General features: G+C 36.5%; 2 protein-coding genes across 9 annotated transcripts in view; both read left to right on the top strand.

Annotated features, from left to right (window-relative positions):
* PLEKHH2 (pleckstrin homology, MyTH4 and FERM domain containing H2) overlaps positions 1–10,017 on the top strand; it is a 92,094-nt gene extending 82,077 nt beyond the window's left edge. For 7 of the 8 annotated variants that reach the window (XM_088796187.1, XM_088796190.1, XM_088796188.1 and 4 more), the window contains 5 exons: positions 1,781–1,926; positions 2,922–3,051; positions 3,803–3,889; positions 6,356–6,493; positions 7,865–10,017. In XM_088796187.1, coding sequence (XP_088652313.1) covers positions 1,781–1,926; positions 2,922–3,051; positions 3,803–3,889; positions 6,356–6,493; positions 7,865–8,050 — 687 coding nt within the window. In that variant the 3' untranslated portion in view covers positions 8,051–10,017. Of the gene's footprint in view, positions 1–1,780; positions 1,927–2,921; positions 3,052–3,802; positions 3,890–6,355; positions 6,494–7,864 lie in introns of those variants that run through there. The other variant, XR_016020465.1, reaches the window with a different exon arrangement.
* Positions 10,018–15,269: 5,252 nt separating this feature from the next.
* The window catches only part of DYNC2LI1 (dynein cytoplasmic 2 light intermediate chain 1), a 33,231-nt gene continuing 30,672 nt past the window's right edge, over positions 15,270–17,828 (top strand). Inside the window, exons 1-2 of the mRNA XM_019748632.3 lie at positions 15,270–15,402; positions 17,604–17,721. Coding sequence (XP_019604191.3) covers positions 15,395–15,402; positions 17,604–17,721 — 126 coding nt within the window. The 5' untranslated portion in view covers positions 15,270–15,394. The remainder of the gene's footprint in view (positions 15,403–17,603; positions 17,722–17,828) is intronic.

Below are 17,828 nucleotides of genomic sequence, written 5' to 3'. Positions count from 1 at the left end.
AAATAAACTAAAGCGATGTGAGCCCTTTTAAAAAAAAGGAGTTATTTCTGTTGTCGATTTGAACATCTGTAGGTCCTTGTTGATATTCTCTCTCTTAATTAGGAAATCTTGGCGCTGACTGTTAGTTAGGTGTACATAGTGTCTGGTAAGGCATCATGTTGGTGTGAGGCATGTCGGGAATTATCTGAGTTGACTTTCAGTTATTCTCCAAACATTTGTTGTGTTCATTCTGTGCCACATAGTATGCCAATTACCAGAGAGGGGAGGCACTAAGCTTGGAGATAACACTATAGGGTTCCCTAAGAAGCAAGGTTACCTTGAACAGCCTACTATTTTTAAAACTATTGTTTGTCCAGCTGCCATATCCTTGGAGGCTAAATCCTGGTCTCAGGTTTCACAGGTAGCTGTGCTGAGTACTACCTGGCGGCAGGTGGGGACAATAAAAAGCTTGCTCTGGGAGAAGGATTTCAGTATGTTTGAAGAGAAGATGGACAACGTTTATTTGGTGTGAGGAAATTAGGAAGGTACCTGACTAGATAGGAGATAGGGATGACAACTGAACAGCAAAGCCAAGCCAGGAAACCAAGTGAGAGACAGGAAACCAAGAAAGTTATAAGAATAGACTGTAAGGATGAAGCTCACCTGAGGAATCTAGATAGTCACTGGTCAGATTAAGAGCTAAGACAAGGGAAGCCACAGCGGTCAGAATCTCAGAGGCTGAATGTGCTAACAGCTTACCCGGAGGCAGAAGGCCTTTTTGAAATGGAGACCTGGGACTTTCTATGAGACCATCCCAGTCTCGATGGAACCCTCCATCTGCTTTTTGGAGAGGGTTATAGATAATGATGTGAATGTTCTGTAGGACTCTCATCTGGATATCCCCCACCCCATCTTGCTCTTTGAGCCCTCCTCTGGTACCCTGTACAAGGCACTTACCACAGTTTATCATAAGTATTTGTTTATACTTCAGTCTCCCTACCAGACAGCAAACTCTTTGAGGATAGGAACTATGCTCAACTTTTCTTTCTCACGTCACTTAGCCCACTGCCTGACATGTAATGGGGGCTCAGTATAGGTTTGGGTGAATGAATGGGTGGTGAGTGAATGGAGAGATGGATGGTGGGTTGTTGGATGGGTGGGCAGGGAAAGGCATCTTTGTAGCCTGTTACTAGAGAGAAGGATTGAACATTCTTTCATTCAGTGAGAAAGGGGCTCTATTCCCAGGAATATCAGAATAATAAACTGAGGGGATGAATACAGTAACATTTATGGAGAAAACCTAGGAGAAAGGAATGAGAATATAGTTCTTGCTCCCATTATATTCAGTAAAGACCCTTAAAAAGTCCAAGTAACACTTTTATGAGATTTCTCTTATCTTTACAACTTTTGTTGTCTTTCATTTTTAACTTCTATTTTGCTTAATTATCAATTAAAATAATACCTTAAAATGAAAATTGTTTTCCTGTGCTGTCATAGGCAATAATAGAGCGGTGTGTTCTTTAGCAAATACTACTAGATGGTGATAGTAACCTAAGTTGGTGAATGCAGAAACAGAACTGAAATGTTTGTTATAGATGTTTTTCAAAATTCGCATGCAAGTGTACCTCAGATTTTAATAATAGTACTTACATATGATTATACATTCCGTAATCACACAATCATGACAAGCTGATGTATCTGTTATGTGTTATAGAGAATGTTTATTAAGAATAAAGCTGATTTTCTTTTTAAAAAGTCTTTTCAATATCCTGTATTTTCTCTTTTTCGGATTTCCAATTAGGTAGAGATTGGAGATTTTGAAAGACCTTTTTCAACTCCAGCAGGGCACGTGACTAATCAGTGCAAAGCAAATCAAACTCTAAAACAAGTGATAGAGAAATTTTATCCTAAAAGGTATAGAGATGACTCCTCTGAAGAGCAGTTAAGGTAAGGAACTACTTGCAGCCCTTTAAAGGCAAAGCCACGCTTGTTTTTGGTGATATTTTCCTGTTGTACATGACCTTTTTTTCAAGACCTTTAAATAGTGTTGAATCCCAAGAGGTTTATTTAAGCTGGACCTGGAAACTTTAGAATCTAGGCTTAAAATTTTTTTACTGAGAAAGAAAACTTACTTTAATTTAGAAGATCTGCTTTTCATTTGATCTTATTCATTCTTGTCTAAATTAATCCTGCTAATAAATAAAAGAAAAAACTGGCCAGTCGTATCTTTAATTTTATGAAGTGTTTACCAATTTTTAATTTTTTTACCTCTTCGGATATTACACTATAAACAAATTGGACTAAAAATAAACTATCTTCTCACATAAAGTATTTTAATATAAAGTTTTTTTATTAAACTCAACTAATTTGAAATTTTGATTTTTGAGAGCATATAAAGAAAAGCTATAGATAAAACATAGGGGCAAATCCGATTCACCATAATTTTTTTCAAAATAGAAACATTTGAGATCAGTCTTTAGTCTATGTAAATTAAGTGACTGTCTTCGTGACTTATTTAAGAGGTGTCTCCTGCATCCACCACCTCTCCAAGCCAGGACTGGTAGTGCCTAAAATTCCACTGTTAGGGATTCATTCTTTGGTCTCGACTTCTTGTGCTTTTCCTTAGAAGTGAAAGTTATTCCCATGAGAAATTAAACTAATTTACACTAAAGCTTGATGTTAGCTGATCAGATTTTTTAAAATGTACCTGAAGTTGGTGGTAATAGGAAACCTATGTCGTACTGAGAGCCCTAATACTGAGAATTTGGTGAAAGGAATGCTACAAAGAGGACAATGGGTGGCCAGTGGAGAGATGAGAGGGACAAAATAACAGCCTCACTTAGTTATGCCTAGGTCCCATTTGTGCCTAGGATTGGATTAAGGAGGATGATGCACTGTTTATGTTGTTTGCTTTTGTGTTTTTGTTTTTGGTCTTTTTTTAGGCAGCTTTGCCAGCGACTGTCAACCAGATGGATGGCCCTCCGGGGTCACAGTGCTGCCGACTGTGTTCGAATTTATTTGACAGTAGCCAGGAAGTGGCCGTTCTTTGGTGCCAAGTTGTTTCTTGCAAAAGTAAGAAAGAATGGAGAGACTATTCAGTCAAATAAAACAGTGGTAACAGTAAACCCAGGTTTATATGTTCGGCTTTTAAAAAGAAAATAAGAAAATTCCCAACAATTTAAAGAAAACAATAAAGGGGCACTAAGGAAAGGGCAGGAAAGCCATCAGCTTCTCTATCTTTTCCCCTCTGCTCCACGTTCCCCTGTCATAAATCATTTCTTACACTCATTAGACTCATCATTAGACTGAAAACAACAGCTGAATTCTGCTTTCTTCTCTCCATTCATTCATCCATTCACTCATTTACTCTTTCATTCATTTTCTCATTTAGTTAGCATCTATTGAGTTCTGTTTGTCAAACACTGAGCTAAGTTCTAGCAATACACAGCCCATGGTTCCAAATGGGTTGTACTCAACCTTCCAGGAACTCACAGTCCAGTGTCGCAGTAGGCCTGGAAACACCCACTGTGTTGTGAATATGGCTAAGAGTGCTGCAGAAACAGTGAGGATGGAGAGACGAACCCTGCCGGGGTGTAGATGAAGTAGCTCATCCAAGTGCACATGTTAATTAATGGTAGTTTGGGGTCTCAAACCCAGGTCCCCTCATATCAGAGTCACTGCTGTTTCCATTATACCACAGGCCTCCTCTCTAAGAGAGATATTTAATAAGCTGTTGTTTCAAATGTTGCATTGCCTTTAGGCTGAAAAATATCTTTAATTTTGCTTAGCATTTATGATAGAGTGTATTTTCACCTCTTCATAGCCCATAACTCCATCATCGCTTGGAAATACTTTCCTGTGGCTGGCTGTACATGAGGATGGTTTAAGCATCTTAGAATACAACTCCATGGTAAGATTAAATCCTAAAGTTCTGCATTGAGTCAACTATTTAACATTGCTCAGTGTGCCGTAAACAGAGGGTAATGATACCTTAATCTGATTTTTCTCATACACAGAAAACATTCTTCCTAATACTATATAATATATAATGATGACCACAACTAATCTTTTAAAACAAGATAGACAGGTTATATACAGGCATACCGCGGAGAGACTGTGCGCTTGGTTCCAGACCACTGCAATAAAGCGAATATCACAATAAAGCAAGCCACTCGAATTTTTTGGTTTCGCAGTGCATATAAAAGTTGTGTTTACACTACACTGTAATCTATAAAGTGTACAGTAGCACTGTGTAAAAAAAAATTGTGCATACCTTAATTAATACTTTATTGTTAAAATGCTAACCATGATGTGAGCCTTCAGCAAGTCATAATCGTTTTGCTGGTGCAGGGTTTCACCTTTAATTGGTAAAAAAAAAAGCAATATCTGTGAGGCACAATAAAATGAGGTATGCCTGTATCAGGTATGAGAAAAATATGAAGATACCATGACTAAATTGCAATCATAGTTGTATTCATGAAATAACTATTCATTTATAGTTTAGGAAGATGGTTTCCAGTGTAAAATGAAAATCTTTAAAATAATACTAAAGTAGAAACTTTCATTACCAAAGTTTAAGTTCAGTTTCACTAAAGCTTCTATAACAATTTCTGTCATTTCCCTTAATACCATTTATCAGTTCACCTGTACACATACAGTATCTTAGAGCTTTTTACATGATTAAATATAAAGTGCAACTATGCTTTCTATATGTTCATTTACCTAAAATGTACTTTATTTTCTGTAATATTTCATGTCATATTGCTTAGCAAAAATTTTATTCTTTTTGTTTTGTTTTGTTTTGTTTTTTTTCTCTAACCTGGAGGGCAGCAATTGCTAAAGTCACCTGGTAGGTGTAAGGCTCTTCTACCTGTGGATCATCAGGGATCACTGAGAATGTTTTGGAAACCAAACTATCCCTTAGTGTTATAGTAACTGTTTCTCCTTATCATTGCTAAAACACTTTTTTTAAGGAGTTTATACTTTTGAATGCCTCCTATTTCTTGAATTGATAACTTGAAAATAGATGATCAAACTAGTGATCTAAAGTCAACAGAAAATTGTACACTCGTATGAAGTTACCTTAGCTAAGTACAACAGTTACCTAGATCCTGGGAGACAGATGTACAGGCCTGGAGGTACATAGACACTGGTAGGCTGTAACTCCTGAGGCATTTAGCGCCGGAATGGTCTTGCAAGCTAATCATTAGATGTGCAGATTCCTTTACTTTTAGGCGGTATATCTTTGAATTATATTTTAAAACTTGTCTTAGCAACGCACTGTGGAAAATATTGGCTACATGTATGACAAAGGGTTCATATCCTTTATAAACATGGATGTCTTATGAAACAATAAGGAAATGATGAACACACCAATAGACACATGGGCCAAGGCAATTCACGGATGAAACACAAATTTTCAATAAATGTATTTTAAAATGTTAATGTTACTACTAATCAAATAAATTCAATTTAAAACAGTGAGATTCTATTTTTCACCCGTCATGTTGGCAGAGATTCAAAAGAATGATGATACCCAGTGTTAGCAAGACTGTGGTGCAGGGAATGTAAATGGGTATAACCTTTCTGAGGAGAGTTTGGGAATATTCTCAAAATTGTCCTTACTTTTCTGAGGTAGCAATTCCAGTTGTTGAGGTCTATAACCAAAGAAATAATTATGTATGTGTATTATGAAATATATTGAAATATATGCACTGGAGTATTGCTTAAGATAGTAACAAATAAAAATGACTTAAATATCCTGCAGTAGGAGTTTAGTTAAATAAATAAAAAATTGTCTATCAAGTCATTTAAATGATGTTATATAAGTACATTTGTTGTCATGGAAAGAGTTTCACAGTATGTTATTAAGTTAAAAAAAGAAGCAGCATGCATGATACTGTTTCTGTTTGTGTATATCAAAATCTGTATATCAGGGTGAAACGTATATATTTGCCAATATTTGACCATTTTTTTACCTTAAAAATGATCAGTTTCATATGGTTCAACCTAGTGTGTGTGGTGCGTGTGTGCGTGTGTGTATCTTAAAGGATATATTCAAAAATATTAACAGTGGTTTTCCATTGGCTGCTGGAATGTAGATACTTTTTATTTTCCTCTTGTATTTTCTCATTTTCCTGCAGTGAGTTATTTGTTTCAGAATCAAAATGTATTTTACATATAAAGGTGAATGATGCCTAAATAAAATTACTACCCTAGTATCTATTTTGGATCATAATAAATTTGATTTGAGAAAATAACTTTTGCATTATATCATAATTAATATCAGCATTTTAATGGAGATATGTTATTAACCATTTCTCCTCTTTCTTTGAAAATAAAGAGCATATAACATATTTACTTCTTCTCTTTGAAGAGGTTAGTAGTCAGCTATGTGTACAAGAGTCTAATGACGTTTGGAGGATATCAAGATGATTTTATGATCGTCATTAACAATACACATTCAAAGGACAAGCCAACAGAGAAATTACTTTTTGCCATGGCAAAACCCAAGGTGAGTAGAGCAGCCTTTTCACCAACTTTTTTATACTAGTTTCTTTCATACTAAAACATTTATTGTGCAAAGACTAAGTGCCAGATGGAAATACAGACAGTCTTAGGTCCAAATTTGGGCTTAACCTCACCTTTCTACAGTCTTGGTTTCTTCATCTAAAAAAACGGTATAATGCTACCTTTTTTTGTTTGTTTGTTTGAGAATTAAATGAAGGAATTGCAAAGTATTTAGCCCAGTGCCTGCTATACAGAAAGTTCAACGTGGCCTTGGTGTAGGTCGTCGTCATCAGGCACTTTATATATGTTATCATATTTACTTGGAGTAATTCACTTTATGGACTCATTAGTGGGGAGACTGAGGTTTTATAACCCAAATGTACTTGTTTCTTTACTATTTTTAGCAAACTACCTAGTTTTACTGTTTCTAACTAAAAGCAATAAATAAAATAAATAAAATTGCATCCTAATATATAATTGCAATTTTAGTGTAAAGAATGAGAACTTGATTTTTATAAAACTTTAACTCAAAATTGTCATCTAAAAGAGACTAGTCCTTTAGAATCTGAAGCTTTTAAAAAATGGTGGATATCTTTCATATTTAAATCTATACTTAAGTGAAAGCAGATAGTAAGTGTGCACTCAGTACTCTAGTTTAAATAGAGTTGATATAATATACTGAATTTTTGGGGATTGTTAAACTGTAGTTGACATACCACATCACATTAGTTTTAGGTGTAAGATACAGTGGCTCAACACCTATTTACCTTATGAAGTGAACACCATGATAAGTCTAGTAACCATCAGTCACCATAGAAAATTATTTATTGTATTCCCTATGCTGTACATTACATCCCTGTGACTTATTTATTTTGCAACTAGAAGTTTGTACCTCTCAATTCCCTTCGCCTTTTTCTCCCTTTCCCTTACTTCCCTGCCTTCTGGCAATCATGTTTGGTCTCTGTATCTATATGTGTGTTTGTTTTGTTTTGTTTGTGTTGTTTTTTAGATCCTGCATATAAGTGAAATCATTTGTCTTTCTCTGTCTGACTTATTTCACTTAGCATAATACCCTCTAAGTCCATCTTAATTCACATATTCACAGTGTGGTTTTAAGATATCTGATGAAGTTATGCTACTGACTGTCAACATGTTCTAATAGTGCCACTAAGTTGGATTGTTTTTTAAGAATCTGGTTCTGCTGGTTTAAGTAATGAAAAAATAGGTGAGTGGCCTGATGGTGCTGAACATGTAAATACTTCATTGTTTAATCTGCAGAGAAGGGAATTCTGGTAGCTTGGGTGCTTGCAACTGTAGACCACCTGTGGCCAGCCCGCTTCTCAGGAGCCTAACAATTCTATTTTTCTTGTTTTAGATTCTTGAAATTACTCTTTTGATCGCCAGTTACATAAACAACTTCCATCAGCAAAAGGCAGCGTTTCACCACCTCTCTGCTCCAGCGCTGCTCTCAGCTGGGACTGGGGGACCCCAAGGCAGAATGGTGGGAAGCCAGCCCCTTCTGTCAAGCAGCAGACCAACCAAAGGCCCCACTCTACTCTGAAAGCTTGGGGACCTGAACATTCATTCCCTGTCCCCAAGTAATGGCTGTATCAGCTCCAAATAAGTGCATTTACATCCTGGCAATATGGCACCCACACACTAGTATTCCAAACTTTAAAAATAAGGGGGTGGGGGGTTACTCACTTTTAATTAATTCATAAATATTCAAATGAATGCTAATAGTAAACCATAAACACAAAATTTGCCCACACACTGATTTTCTTAGATTAAATGGGTTAGAATTTGTCTTTGTTTTCATCTCCCTTCTCCCTTGCCATCAGACACATCATGCAATATAGTTTGTCTGGTTGTTTTGTTTTCTTTTGTAAAAAAATATTCTGGCAATCTTTAAAAAGGGAGATTCCAAACTCTCATTTGGCAAACCAGTTGATATTAGGAAACGCTCACTGCCAAAAAAACTAAGGACTACAATTAAATGTGCTTTTAATTAATGATATGGTGTTTGGAAAGAAAAAGAGTACCCAGTATAAGAAACAGCTGCAGGGTAGTGTTTATGGGTAAACTTTTAGAGCAAGTACAGTAAATCTTTTGGCTCTGTGAATCATTGTGTGAGAAAACAGGACTTAGGTAAGCAGAATCTCCTATGTGGTATCAGAAAGCATAATCTGTCACCTTTTCAGATAACTGGAGTGTAAAATTTAAAACAAGACAGTGATTCCTGATATTCCTTCGTTGTCAACATAGCCTGAATTCACTGGAATAGTGCCTGCATTTCATTGCATTTGGTGCTGGGTTATCTTGACCTTGCTTTGTTAAATAGTAATATCTTTGAAAACAAAGACAATTCTTAAGGCTTTGCTTCCTACAGTCCTTTTTAACTGTAGTTCGAAAATAAATTCCCAGAAATATTTTTTAAATAAAAGAGAAAGTAATATTTCTGTCAAAGGAGGTAAAATTTTAGTTGAAAAGAGTCTAGAAATATATTACTTTACTAAGTTACATAAGTGATCAGTAAATTCCAGCATGATTCAGAACAAAATAATTGGTATTCATGATTAAAATGAAACTGTGATAAGACATGAAAATTATATTATAAAAATGTTTAATTGCAACAGCAATCATGAGTATACTTAAATCTTATTTATGTATAGAATATTGTATTTATTTTGGGGACATATTTATCACTTTGTGTATGGTATTTTTTTAAACCAGTTTGGAAAAAAAAAAGGTAGCTGCTGAATTAATTTGTTGGCAGAGCCTTCATGTTTTCTTTTGCTGCTTTCTCTCTATGGCAATATACTGTTCTCACACTAAGCCTTTTGAGAATGTTCCATCCCATATTAGTTAGCATCCATAGAAAAGGCAGAGCCGAGAAATGCACTGCTAAAGTAAGATATTGCTTTATTGGTAATGACAAAAACAAAAACAAAAAACCCATACAAATAGATTTCCATGTACTAGTTCCCCTAAATCTTTTGAGTCACAACCACTCACTGCGTAAGCAAATTAGTTTTTGAGAATAAACTGGTTACAAATTTGGGATGAGTCTCAGGAGGCTCTTGGCTGGGATACAATAGAGTATCTAAGTTCCCAGAAAACCATTTAAAAATCATTAGTTGGTGAGCCAGAGGCTTGGCAGAGCTGTTACATATGTGTGAGGACTTTATTCTCAGGCAATCACTAGGTCACCATTTGGTAAGCCCCCAGCCCCTCATCTCTTCTTATTTAAACAAGTAGTGAAGGCTTAGCTTAAACCGTAGTACCCTAGACTTGGCATGTATTTTTGATAGAGCAGAGGTAAAATATTTTGATGGAAAGAAATCAATTTTCTGTAACTGATGATGTGAAAATTTTATTTTCTGGGAAATTACTTATATAACCATTTAAAAAATTCAAAGTATGTTATTATGATTGGTTACAAGAGAATAATGTTACATGTTTAATTGTAATATTTGTCTCCTATCATTTTCTTCCCTTTCAATCATAATAAATGATTTACAAAACCCATTTTGAGCATTATCTTTTGAATAATCTTCAAGAAATACCTAATGTTTTCATTGTCAAAGCTGAGGTGTGCTACTAGTGAAAATGGTAGTTATTCCCTCTTTCTCTTGCATTCATGCTTTGTCTTCAGTGTTGCTGTGTTTTATCCATATAAAAAGAAGCTGTTTGGGCAAATTGCAATTTTAATACCTATGTATGTATGCCTATTGACACATATACAATATGTATAAATCATGGGGTCCTCCCATGATTTCATACTAAGCTCCTGAAGGGAGTTTATTTCATACAGGTGAATTGAGTGGATTGTTTTCTAAAAATTTATTTTAAATGGCTCTGAGTTTGTATGCGTGGGTCCTTAAATACTGCCGCAGCTTGAAAATGAATTTAACTCTCAATTTACAAGAAAAGTTGGTCACAACTTATAAAGAATCTTTGTTCTAAAAATGTGTTTATTACATGGTTGTTTGGAAATTTTTTTCCATAGGAAAAAATACGTGGTGGTCAGGTTGCTGGAAGAACACATTTAACCCATAATTGTACTGAAGTATGATCCTGAAGAAGTAACCACCCTGGGTAACCATATTTCTCTAGAAAAACGCTTTCAGGGTTCCTGGGAGCCAAGAATACATTTCACCCATCACCCCCGCAACTGCCATGGAATTTGGACTCCCTCCCTGCAGTGTCTCGGCTGATTTCTGTGGAGCAAAGACTCCAGGACTGTGGGGACTGAGGATAGGGAATGAGGAGCAGGAACAACCTGGGAGAAGCTTCTCTGCTAACTGGTTCATGTAGAAATCAATGCAGGCTCTCAAGGCAATATTTACACACCCATGTTCATCACAGCATTATGTACAATAGCCAGGAGGTAGAAGCAACCCAAATGTCCATGTATGGATGAATGGATAAATAGAATATGATGGATGAACGGATATAATGGAATATTAAGCAGCCTTAAAAAAGAAAAGGAAATCGTATTAATGCATGGTTTTTAAAAAATGAGAATTTCAACTTTAAACAATTTTTTAAAAAAGAAGGAAATCCTGTCATATACTAGAACATGGATGAGCCTCAAGGACATTATGCTAAACAAAATAAGCCAGTCACAAAAGGGAAAATACTGTACGAGACCATTCATATGAAGTATCTAAAGTAGCCACAATCATAGAAATGAAAAATAGGAAGGTGGTTACCAAGGGCTGGGGGAGGTAGGAGGGAGCATTAGTGTTTAATGGGTATGTAATTTCCATCTTGCAAGATGCAACATTCTAGAGATCTGTTGCACAACAATGTGAATATACTAACTGAACTGGCTAAAATAATTAAGAAGGTAAATACAATATTATGCGTTTTTTACCACAAAAATAAATTCGCATGACTCTTCTTTAATAGTGTCAGTGGCTAGAGACAGCCAATTCCCTCTCTCAGTATGTGGGCCCAAGGAATCCCCAGATAGCGTCCCTACGAACTGAATGTTGGGTATCAGAGGTAATGGCTGGGAAGTTACTAACTTCTGGAATTTCTAGAAAATACTATAGGCCCATCCAACTCCAGTAAGAGTTTCTTTTTATGAAAGTTTGTAGAAAATGAGTAACCTTAGAAAAGCTTAAGGAGGGTTCTTATTATTAGGTTGGTGCAAAAGTAATTGCAATTTTCGCAATTATTTTTAACCTTTTAAACCACAATTACATTTGTACCAACCTAATAACTTTTGGATTATATATCAGCTAGAAGATTATTTTTTTCCTGGGATGTGGTATCATCAACACTGATGTCACATCCCACTGTTCTACTGAAACTTCTTTATGTAAGGTTACTATTGACCTCCTAACTGCCAAATCCGATGGTCTGTCTATTGGCTGTTATCTCAAACTCACTATGTCCTCTAAACCTGGTTCTCCTACTCTCTGTCTCCAACAATTGGCTAATAGGATCATCAACTCATCAGTCATCCAAGAAACATTGATTTTTCTCCCTTTTACCAAGCCCCACTTTTATAGACAGCACTTTTTGTTGTAAATTCCAAAATTCAACTTGAACTTAGACCAAAAGGAGAAAATTGCAAAAATACTAGGATGTCTTACATAACTAAAGAGAGAACTAAAGTCATAAGAAGGGTGAGGACACAGAAAAGCCTCAGAGACAACTGGAACCATGAGACATGTGCCAGTACTTTCTCTTCATATTGCTTGGTGTCTGCTTCATGTTCTCACTACAAAATAGCTTCTTTATTTAGAAAAAAAATATGCCACTTTCCTCTAGAGGGGGAATGACTTGATTTTCCCAATTCTACTTGGAAAAAATCCCCCCCAAAAGGGCTATCATTAGCCCAATTCATGTTAGGTGTTTACTCTGAACCACCTCAATATTAGGAGAATACTTAAGTGTATCATTTAAAAAATCTATGCAGTAGATATTATGCAGCCATCAGAGTTATGTTTATGGGTTTGTTTTTTTTAAAAAAATTGATATGGGGAAATACATGTCAAAAATCAGAATTTTAATTAACTTTAGAAATCTCAACTCTATAAGAAAAAAGTAGAACGAAATACACCGAAATGTTTAATAGTTATTACTTCTGGGGTTTGCTTATTTACTCTTTTCATTTCTTCTGTATACTACTTTTTTTCCTATAATAAGCTTATATAACTTTGAAAACAAGGTGAAAAATGTGAAAAATCTGACTGTCACTTTCTGGGTTATTGTTAATAGCCTCCATATGGACATCCAGACTGAAAAACATCCTTCATGCAGCTGCAAAAAATTATCTCATTGAAACTCAGGTCTAGTCATGGCATACCCCTATTTAAAATCTTATTTGGGCAAAGGAAATATTAATATATGTACAAGCCCAGGAAGCACAGAGAGTCCCAAACAAGATGAACCCAAAGAGGCCCACACCAAGACATGTCATAATTAAAATGTCAAAGGTTAAAGACAAAGAAAGAATCTTACACAAGAGAAAAGTAGTTGGTTACCTACAAGAGAGCTCCCACGAGACTATCAGCTGATTTCTCAACAGAAACTTCACAAGCCAGAAGGGAGTGGCAGAAAATATTCAGTGATGAAAATCAAGGACCTCTACCAAGATTACTCAGCAAAGCTATCATTTAGAATCGAAGGACAGATAAAGAACTTCCCAGACAAGAAAAAGCTAAAGGAGTTCATCATCACCAAACCAGTATTACAAGGAATCTTACAGGGACTTCTTTAAGATAAAAAACAACAACAAAAAAACAAAAATAAAAAATATTAAGAATAAAATGGCAATAACTACATATCTATCAACCATTACTTTAAATGTAAATGGATTCAATACTCCAATCAAAAGATGTGGTAGAATGGATAAGAAAACAAGACTCTGGACTGCAAGATCCTTCACTGTAGCGCAATCTACCTGTCCGATTTGCTCTCCCATCTTAGCCCTGCCAGACACTTCATATGCGTCCTCCCTAAAATACTCACAGTTCCCCAAATATACGCTGAACACATCTTTATCCTTCTGCACTGTTGCCCATTCCATCCAGCAAGCAGCATAAAATTGTCTCCTCCATCACCACTGTTGAAATCCTTTGAGTCTTCTTTGGGTGATCCAGTAGAGGAGCTCAAATTTTGTATATTCTTACCTTGAAAACAATTTTTATCTACCAAGGAAGGCCACTTTGTCCATGTATAAAGCCTCAGGAGACATAAGGGTAGAAAAGGAAACTCACCTGCTCAATCAGATCAACTGAGTCAACTGAATCAACACTGGTGAACAGGACCCATTCAGAGAACCTTCACTTTTCTTATTACCAGGCTCCCTCCTTCAACCACCTATCCCAGTTACTGTGCCTTGTACATAGCAATCATTTGGCAAAAAGTTAGCTGCCATTATTATTTCCGTATCAACAGGGCTACCCAACTAACATGCAAAGGGATTCCAAAGTTCCAGATCTCAAATCACTGCAATGCATTACAATCTGTCCCACGTCAGTTTGTGAGCTTATAGGTCCCAGGGTATGGACGCTGATCCAATGATAGATATATCAACCTTTTGCAATCATCCTTTCTCCATGGAACTCCACTCCCAGTACATCCCTTCCTACACGCAACTGCAGTCTTCTATGTCTCCAAAATGTACCTAGGTGTTGGGAGGATTTTGTCTCCAAAGATTTTATCTGAAGTGAATATCTTTTTTTTTTCTTCTACCAACCATCTGCTTCATTTCAAGGAATGTGATCCTTGTGTTTCTGTGTTCAAAGTTGCTGATCAGCAGCTTACCACATGATAATAACAAGCATTAAGTCCTTATAGTGTGTCAGACACACATAAGGTGTGTTTTATATACATTTATCTCTTTTAAAAGTCATAATTTCCACCCTGCTGTACAGGATCAGAAACGAAAGCTCAGAGAAATTGAGTAATTTACCCCTTGTGGCAACGGGGCAACTCAGCCAGTGTGGCTGAGTCAGGACTTAAATCTACGTCTATCTTACTCTAAAGTCCATGTTCCTGAACATTACACCATAGAAACCAAGCCAAGTGGCAGAAGGGAGGAAAGCGAGTATCTCCTTCAAATATCCAGGACATCTTAGGCTAGAAAGCCTGATCAAGACAAATAAAATACTGTCACTGCCATGACTACTTCCCCAACCCCACTAGGCATAATTAAGGACTTATTCTTCTGTAATTTTTTTGTACCTCTCTGCAAAAGCTATGTCATTGGCTTCCTCGTATGTCTTTCTTAAGGGTTGAGATCTTGTCTTACTCATCTCTTCATTTCTTACTCTGTGTAGCAGTCTTGTATATAGTAGTAATAATATTTGTTAATGATTTAGAAATAAAGTAAATGAAGTATTGTGAAAATGCATTTCCTTTATTAACTTATTAATACACGATGTGCTGTTGCATAAAACCTGAAACAACTAAACAAGCAGAAAGTTGGAAAACACTAAAACCATAAATATTCTTTGCCTCTAGTAAATTACTAGAAAATAGCTCAGGAAATTGCTTTAGCCTCCATTTCCAAATCTTTGCTATTGGGGAGAGAAAAATAACTGACGAGAGAGAGCAGAGAACCCTGGCATAGATTTGGTGCTCAGTAGAATATTTTTTTAATAAAAAAATATTTCCAGCCAAGAGCTTTTAGGTCCTAGGTTTATTACCACATGTAACCTTTCTCTCACATCCTGAGGCGAATGAGGCTGACTGAGCATTAGACTTGAAAAAGCACACTGAGAACTACATTTCCCATGATACCCCGTTCTGTACGTAAACCAGACTGAGACGTCGCTCCTATGGCAACCAAAGAGCCAGCACTCCCAGGCCCATCTTGGAGTTTGTGGTCTGATTCTAAGCTGGGCCCTACGCGGAGCCCCCGCCACTGGGCAGCCGGACTACGATGCCCAGGTATTCGCGCAACCCTGCTTGAGCCCGGTTTACGCTCCCCCCTCGATAGCTTCCCCTCTTTTCCAACCTAGCCTGGAAGCGGTAGGGAGGGAGAGGCTGCTGGGGGCGTGTATTTGGGGAGAGGAGCCCACGCGGGGCCAATTGGTGGAAGATAATTGTGGGTCTGTCCTGCTTGCAACCTTTATCTGAATGATCAGAGACCCGTAGGAACTACTCTTGCGCCTTTGGATTCCGACAAAAGCAGGTAGAAAAGTAATGACATTTTGAAACATCATTCAACTCCAACCTTTTACTTATTCAATAAAAGTTTTTTGTGGGCCAGGGGTGTTCTAAGAGCAGGGGTCAGGCGGCGAACTAGACCACATAAGCCACTTTCTTTGGGACTCCCCTCCTGATGCAGAAATTCAGAACAATAAACGAGGGGAAACTTGAAAGCATTGTGAAAGTGTAAGGTCACGATTAAAAGGGGGTGTGTGTGGGGGGGGAAGGGGGCTGAAGGAGAGGCTTCTGATGACCTGTAAAGTATATGTTAGCTCTTCAGTTCTATGATGCGAATTTTAATTACCTATTCTCAAGATCATACCTAAACCTTCTCTGAACAACTTATAAGGATATCAGGGAGACAGGGATCCTAGAGTCCATCACAGAGCAGGATAAATCGGTTTTTCTCATCGTGTGGATCGGCCGTGTGGTCTCTATTGAGCTTATGAACCTTAGTATGAAAAGTTGTCAGCTTCCCATCACTGTATACTTGGTTACAGTTATAAAGTTCTGGCTATAGTTATAAATTTCCACCGGTGGCATGACTGGTTGCAGCACCTCCTCTCCTCTCTGCTGGGAACTCAGAAAGCAGATAATCACGTTTTGAAAGAATGGTGTGTGCATAAAGAGCAGACAGGCCTGGACTGAGTCCCTGGGGCTCACCTGGGACATAAATGTATGAATTTTAGTGCAAACCTTTAGGGACATCTATTTTTGGTCTTCTATAGTCCCTTTCTTCATCCTTGGTTCTTGAATACCATGTTTCCCGGAAAATAAGACCTAGCTGGACCATCAGCTCTAATGTGTCTTTTGGAGCAAAAATTAATATAAGACCTGGTATTATATTATATTATACCCAGTCTTATAGTAAAAATATATTATTATATTACATTATATTATTTTGTATAAGACCTGGTCTTATAGTATGGTAAAATAAGACCTGGTCTTATATTAATTTTTGCTCCAAAAGGCGCATTAGAGCTAATGGTCCAGCTTGGTCTTATTTTCAGGGAAACATGGTAATAATTATTATAAGCACTCAATAATTTTAGGTAATTATATATGGGCCAAGCCCTAAACTAAATGAATGATCACATTTTAACAATCAATCATGACAATCTTATAAGGCTGGTATTCTTTTTTATCAGCATTTTAGAGATGAAGAAACAGAGGTAAGCCTGGGGACTAGCACAGAAGCTTGCATATATTAGGGACTCAATAAATATTTGTTGAATTAATAAAGGAATGAGGGATACAGAGAAGTTAGGTAATTTGCCCAGGCTGGCATACATAGAAAGTAGCAGATTCTGGCTTATAGTACATAAGATCTTGCTCATATTTTTAAAGTTCAATACCCCATTTTTCATTTAGACTTTAAGTTAAAAAATGATATACTCTTATTTGTGTAAAATTGTATATGCATGTAGAGAGATGAATGAAGGATTTTCAGAATGTGATTTTGGGTGATTTTTTTCCTTCTTTATATTTTATATATTAAAAATGGGAATCTTGAACCAAAAGTATAATTTGAAAAAAAGCAGAAATATTTCAGGGTGCAAGAATTATTTAGTACGCTGGTTTTAAGGATTACTTCATTTTCCTAAATGTAGTTGGTGTTCAGGTTGTATGTTTCCAAAAGTCGTACATTCATGTGTGTCTGAGAAGCTAACACACACAGTTTTCAACCTTGCCTGGAAGCCCCAGAATAAGAAACCTTCAAGTCCTGGTGATAAAGGCTCTGCATTATCATTTTCATGTTTCTTTGATGAACCAGTACCAAAAAAAATGACTAATCCTCAGAAATTTTACCAGCTTATTGTCCTCCAGAAAATGATTTGTTTTGTAAATTTGACTGACATATAATTTCTCTGAGTTTGACGTAAAAATTGGAAAGGATTCTTTTTGTTTCCCTGAATTTTGTTTTTCTGCCTCTCATTTAGTGAAACTCTCTGGGAAATTGCAAAAGCTGAAGTGGAAAAACGGGGACGTAATGGAAGTGAAGGTGATGGAGTTGAAATTGGAGAAAAATCTGTTTTCTTCATTGGCAGTAAAAATGGGGTAATGCATTTTTCCTACTTCTTTTTCCATCAAGTATTGTGATGACTTAACAACCAGTGGTAAGATGTATACATACTTTGATTAAAATGTGACTGCTTCAGTGCTTT

This window comes from Rhinolophus sinicus, chromosome 2 (genome assembly GCF_057876585.1).
Source record: "Rhinolophus sinicus isolate RSI-liver-muscle chromosome 2, RSI-T2T, whole genome shotgun sequence".
Classification (NCBI taxonomy): domain Eukaryota; kingdom Metazoa; phylum Chordata; class Mammalia; order Chiroptera; family Rhinolophidae; genus Rhinolophus; species Rhinolophus sinicus.
Note: the sequence above shows the minus strand (reverse complement) of the source record. Positions and strands in the feature narration are given on the sequence as shown.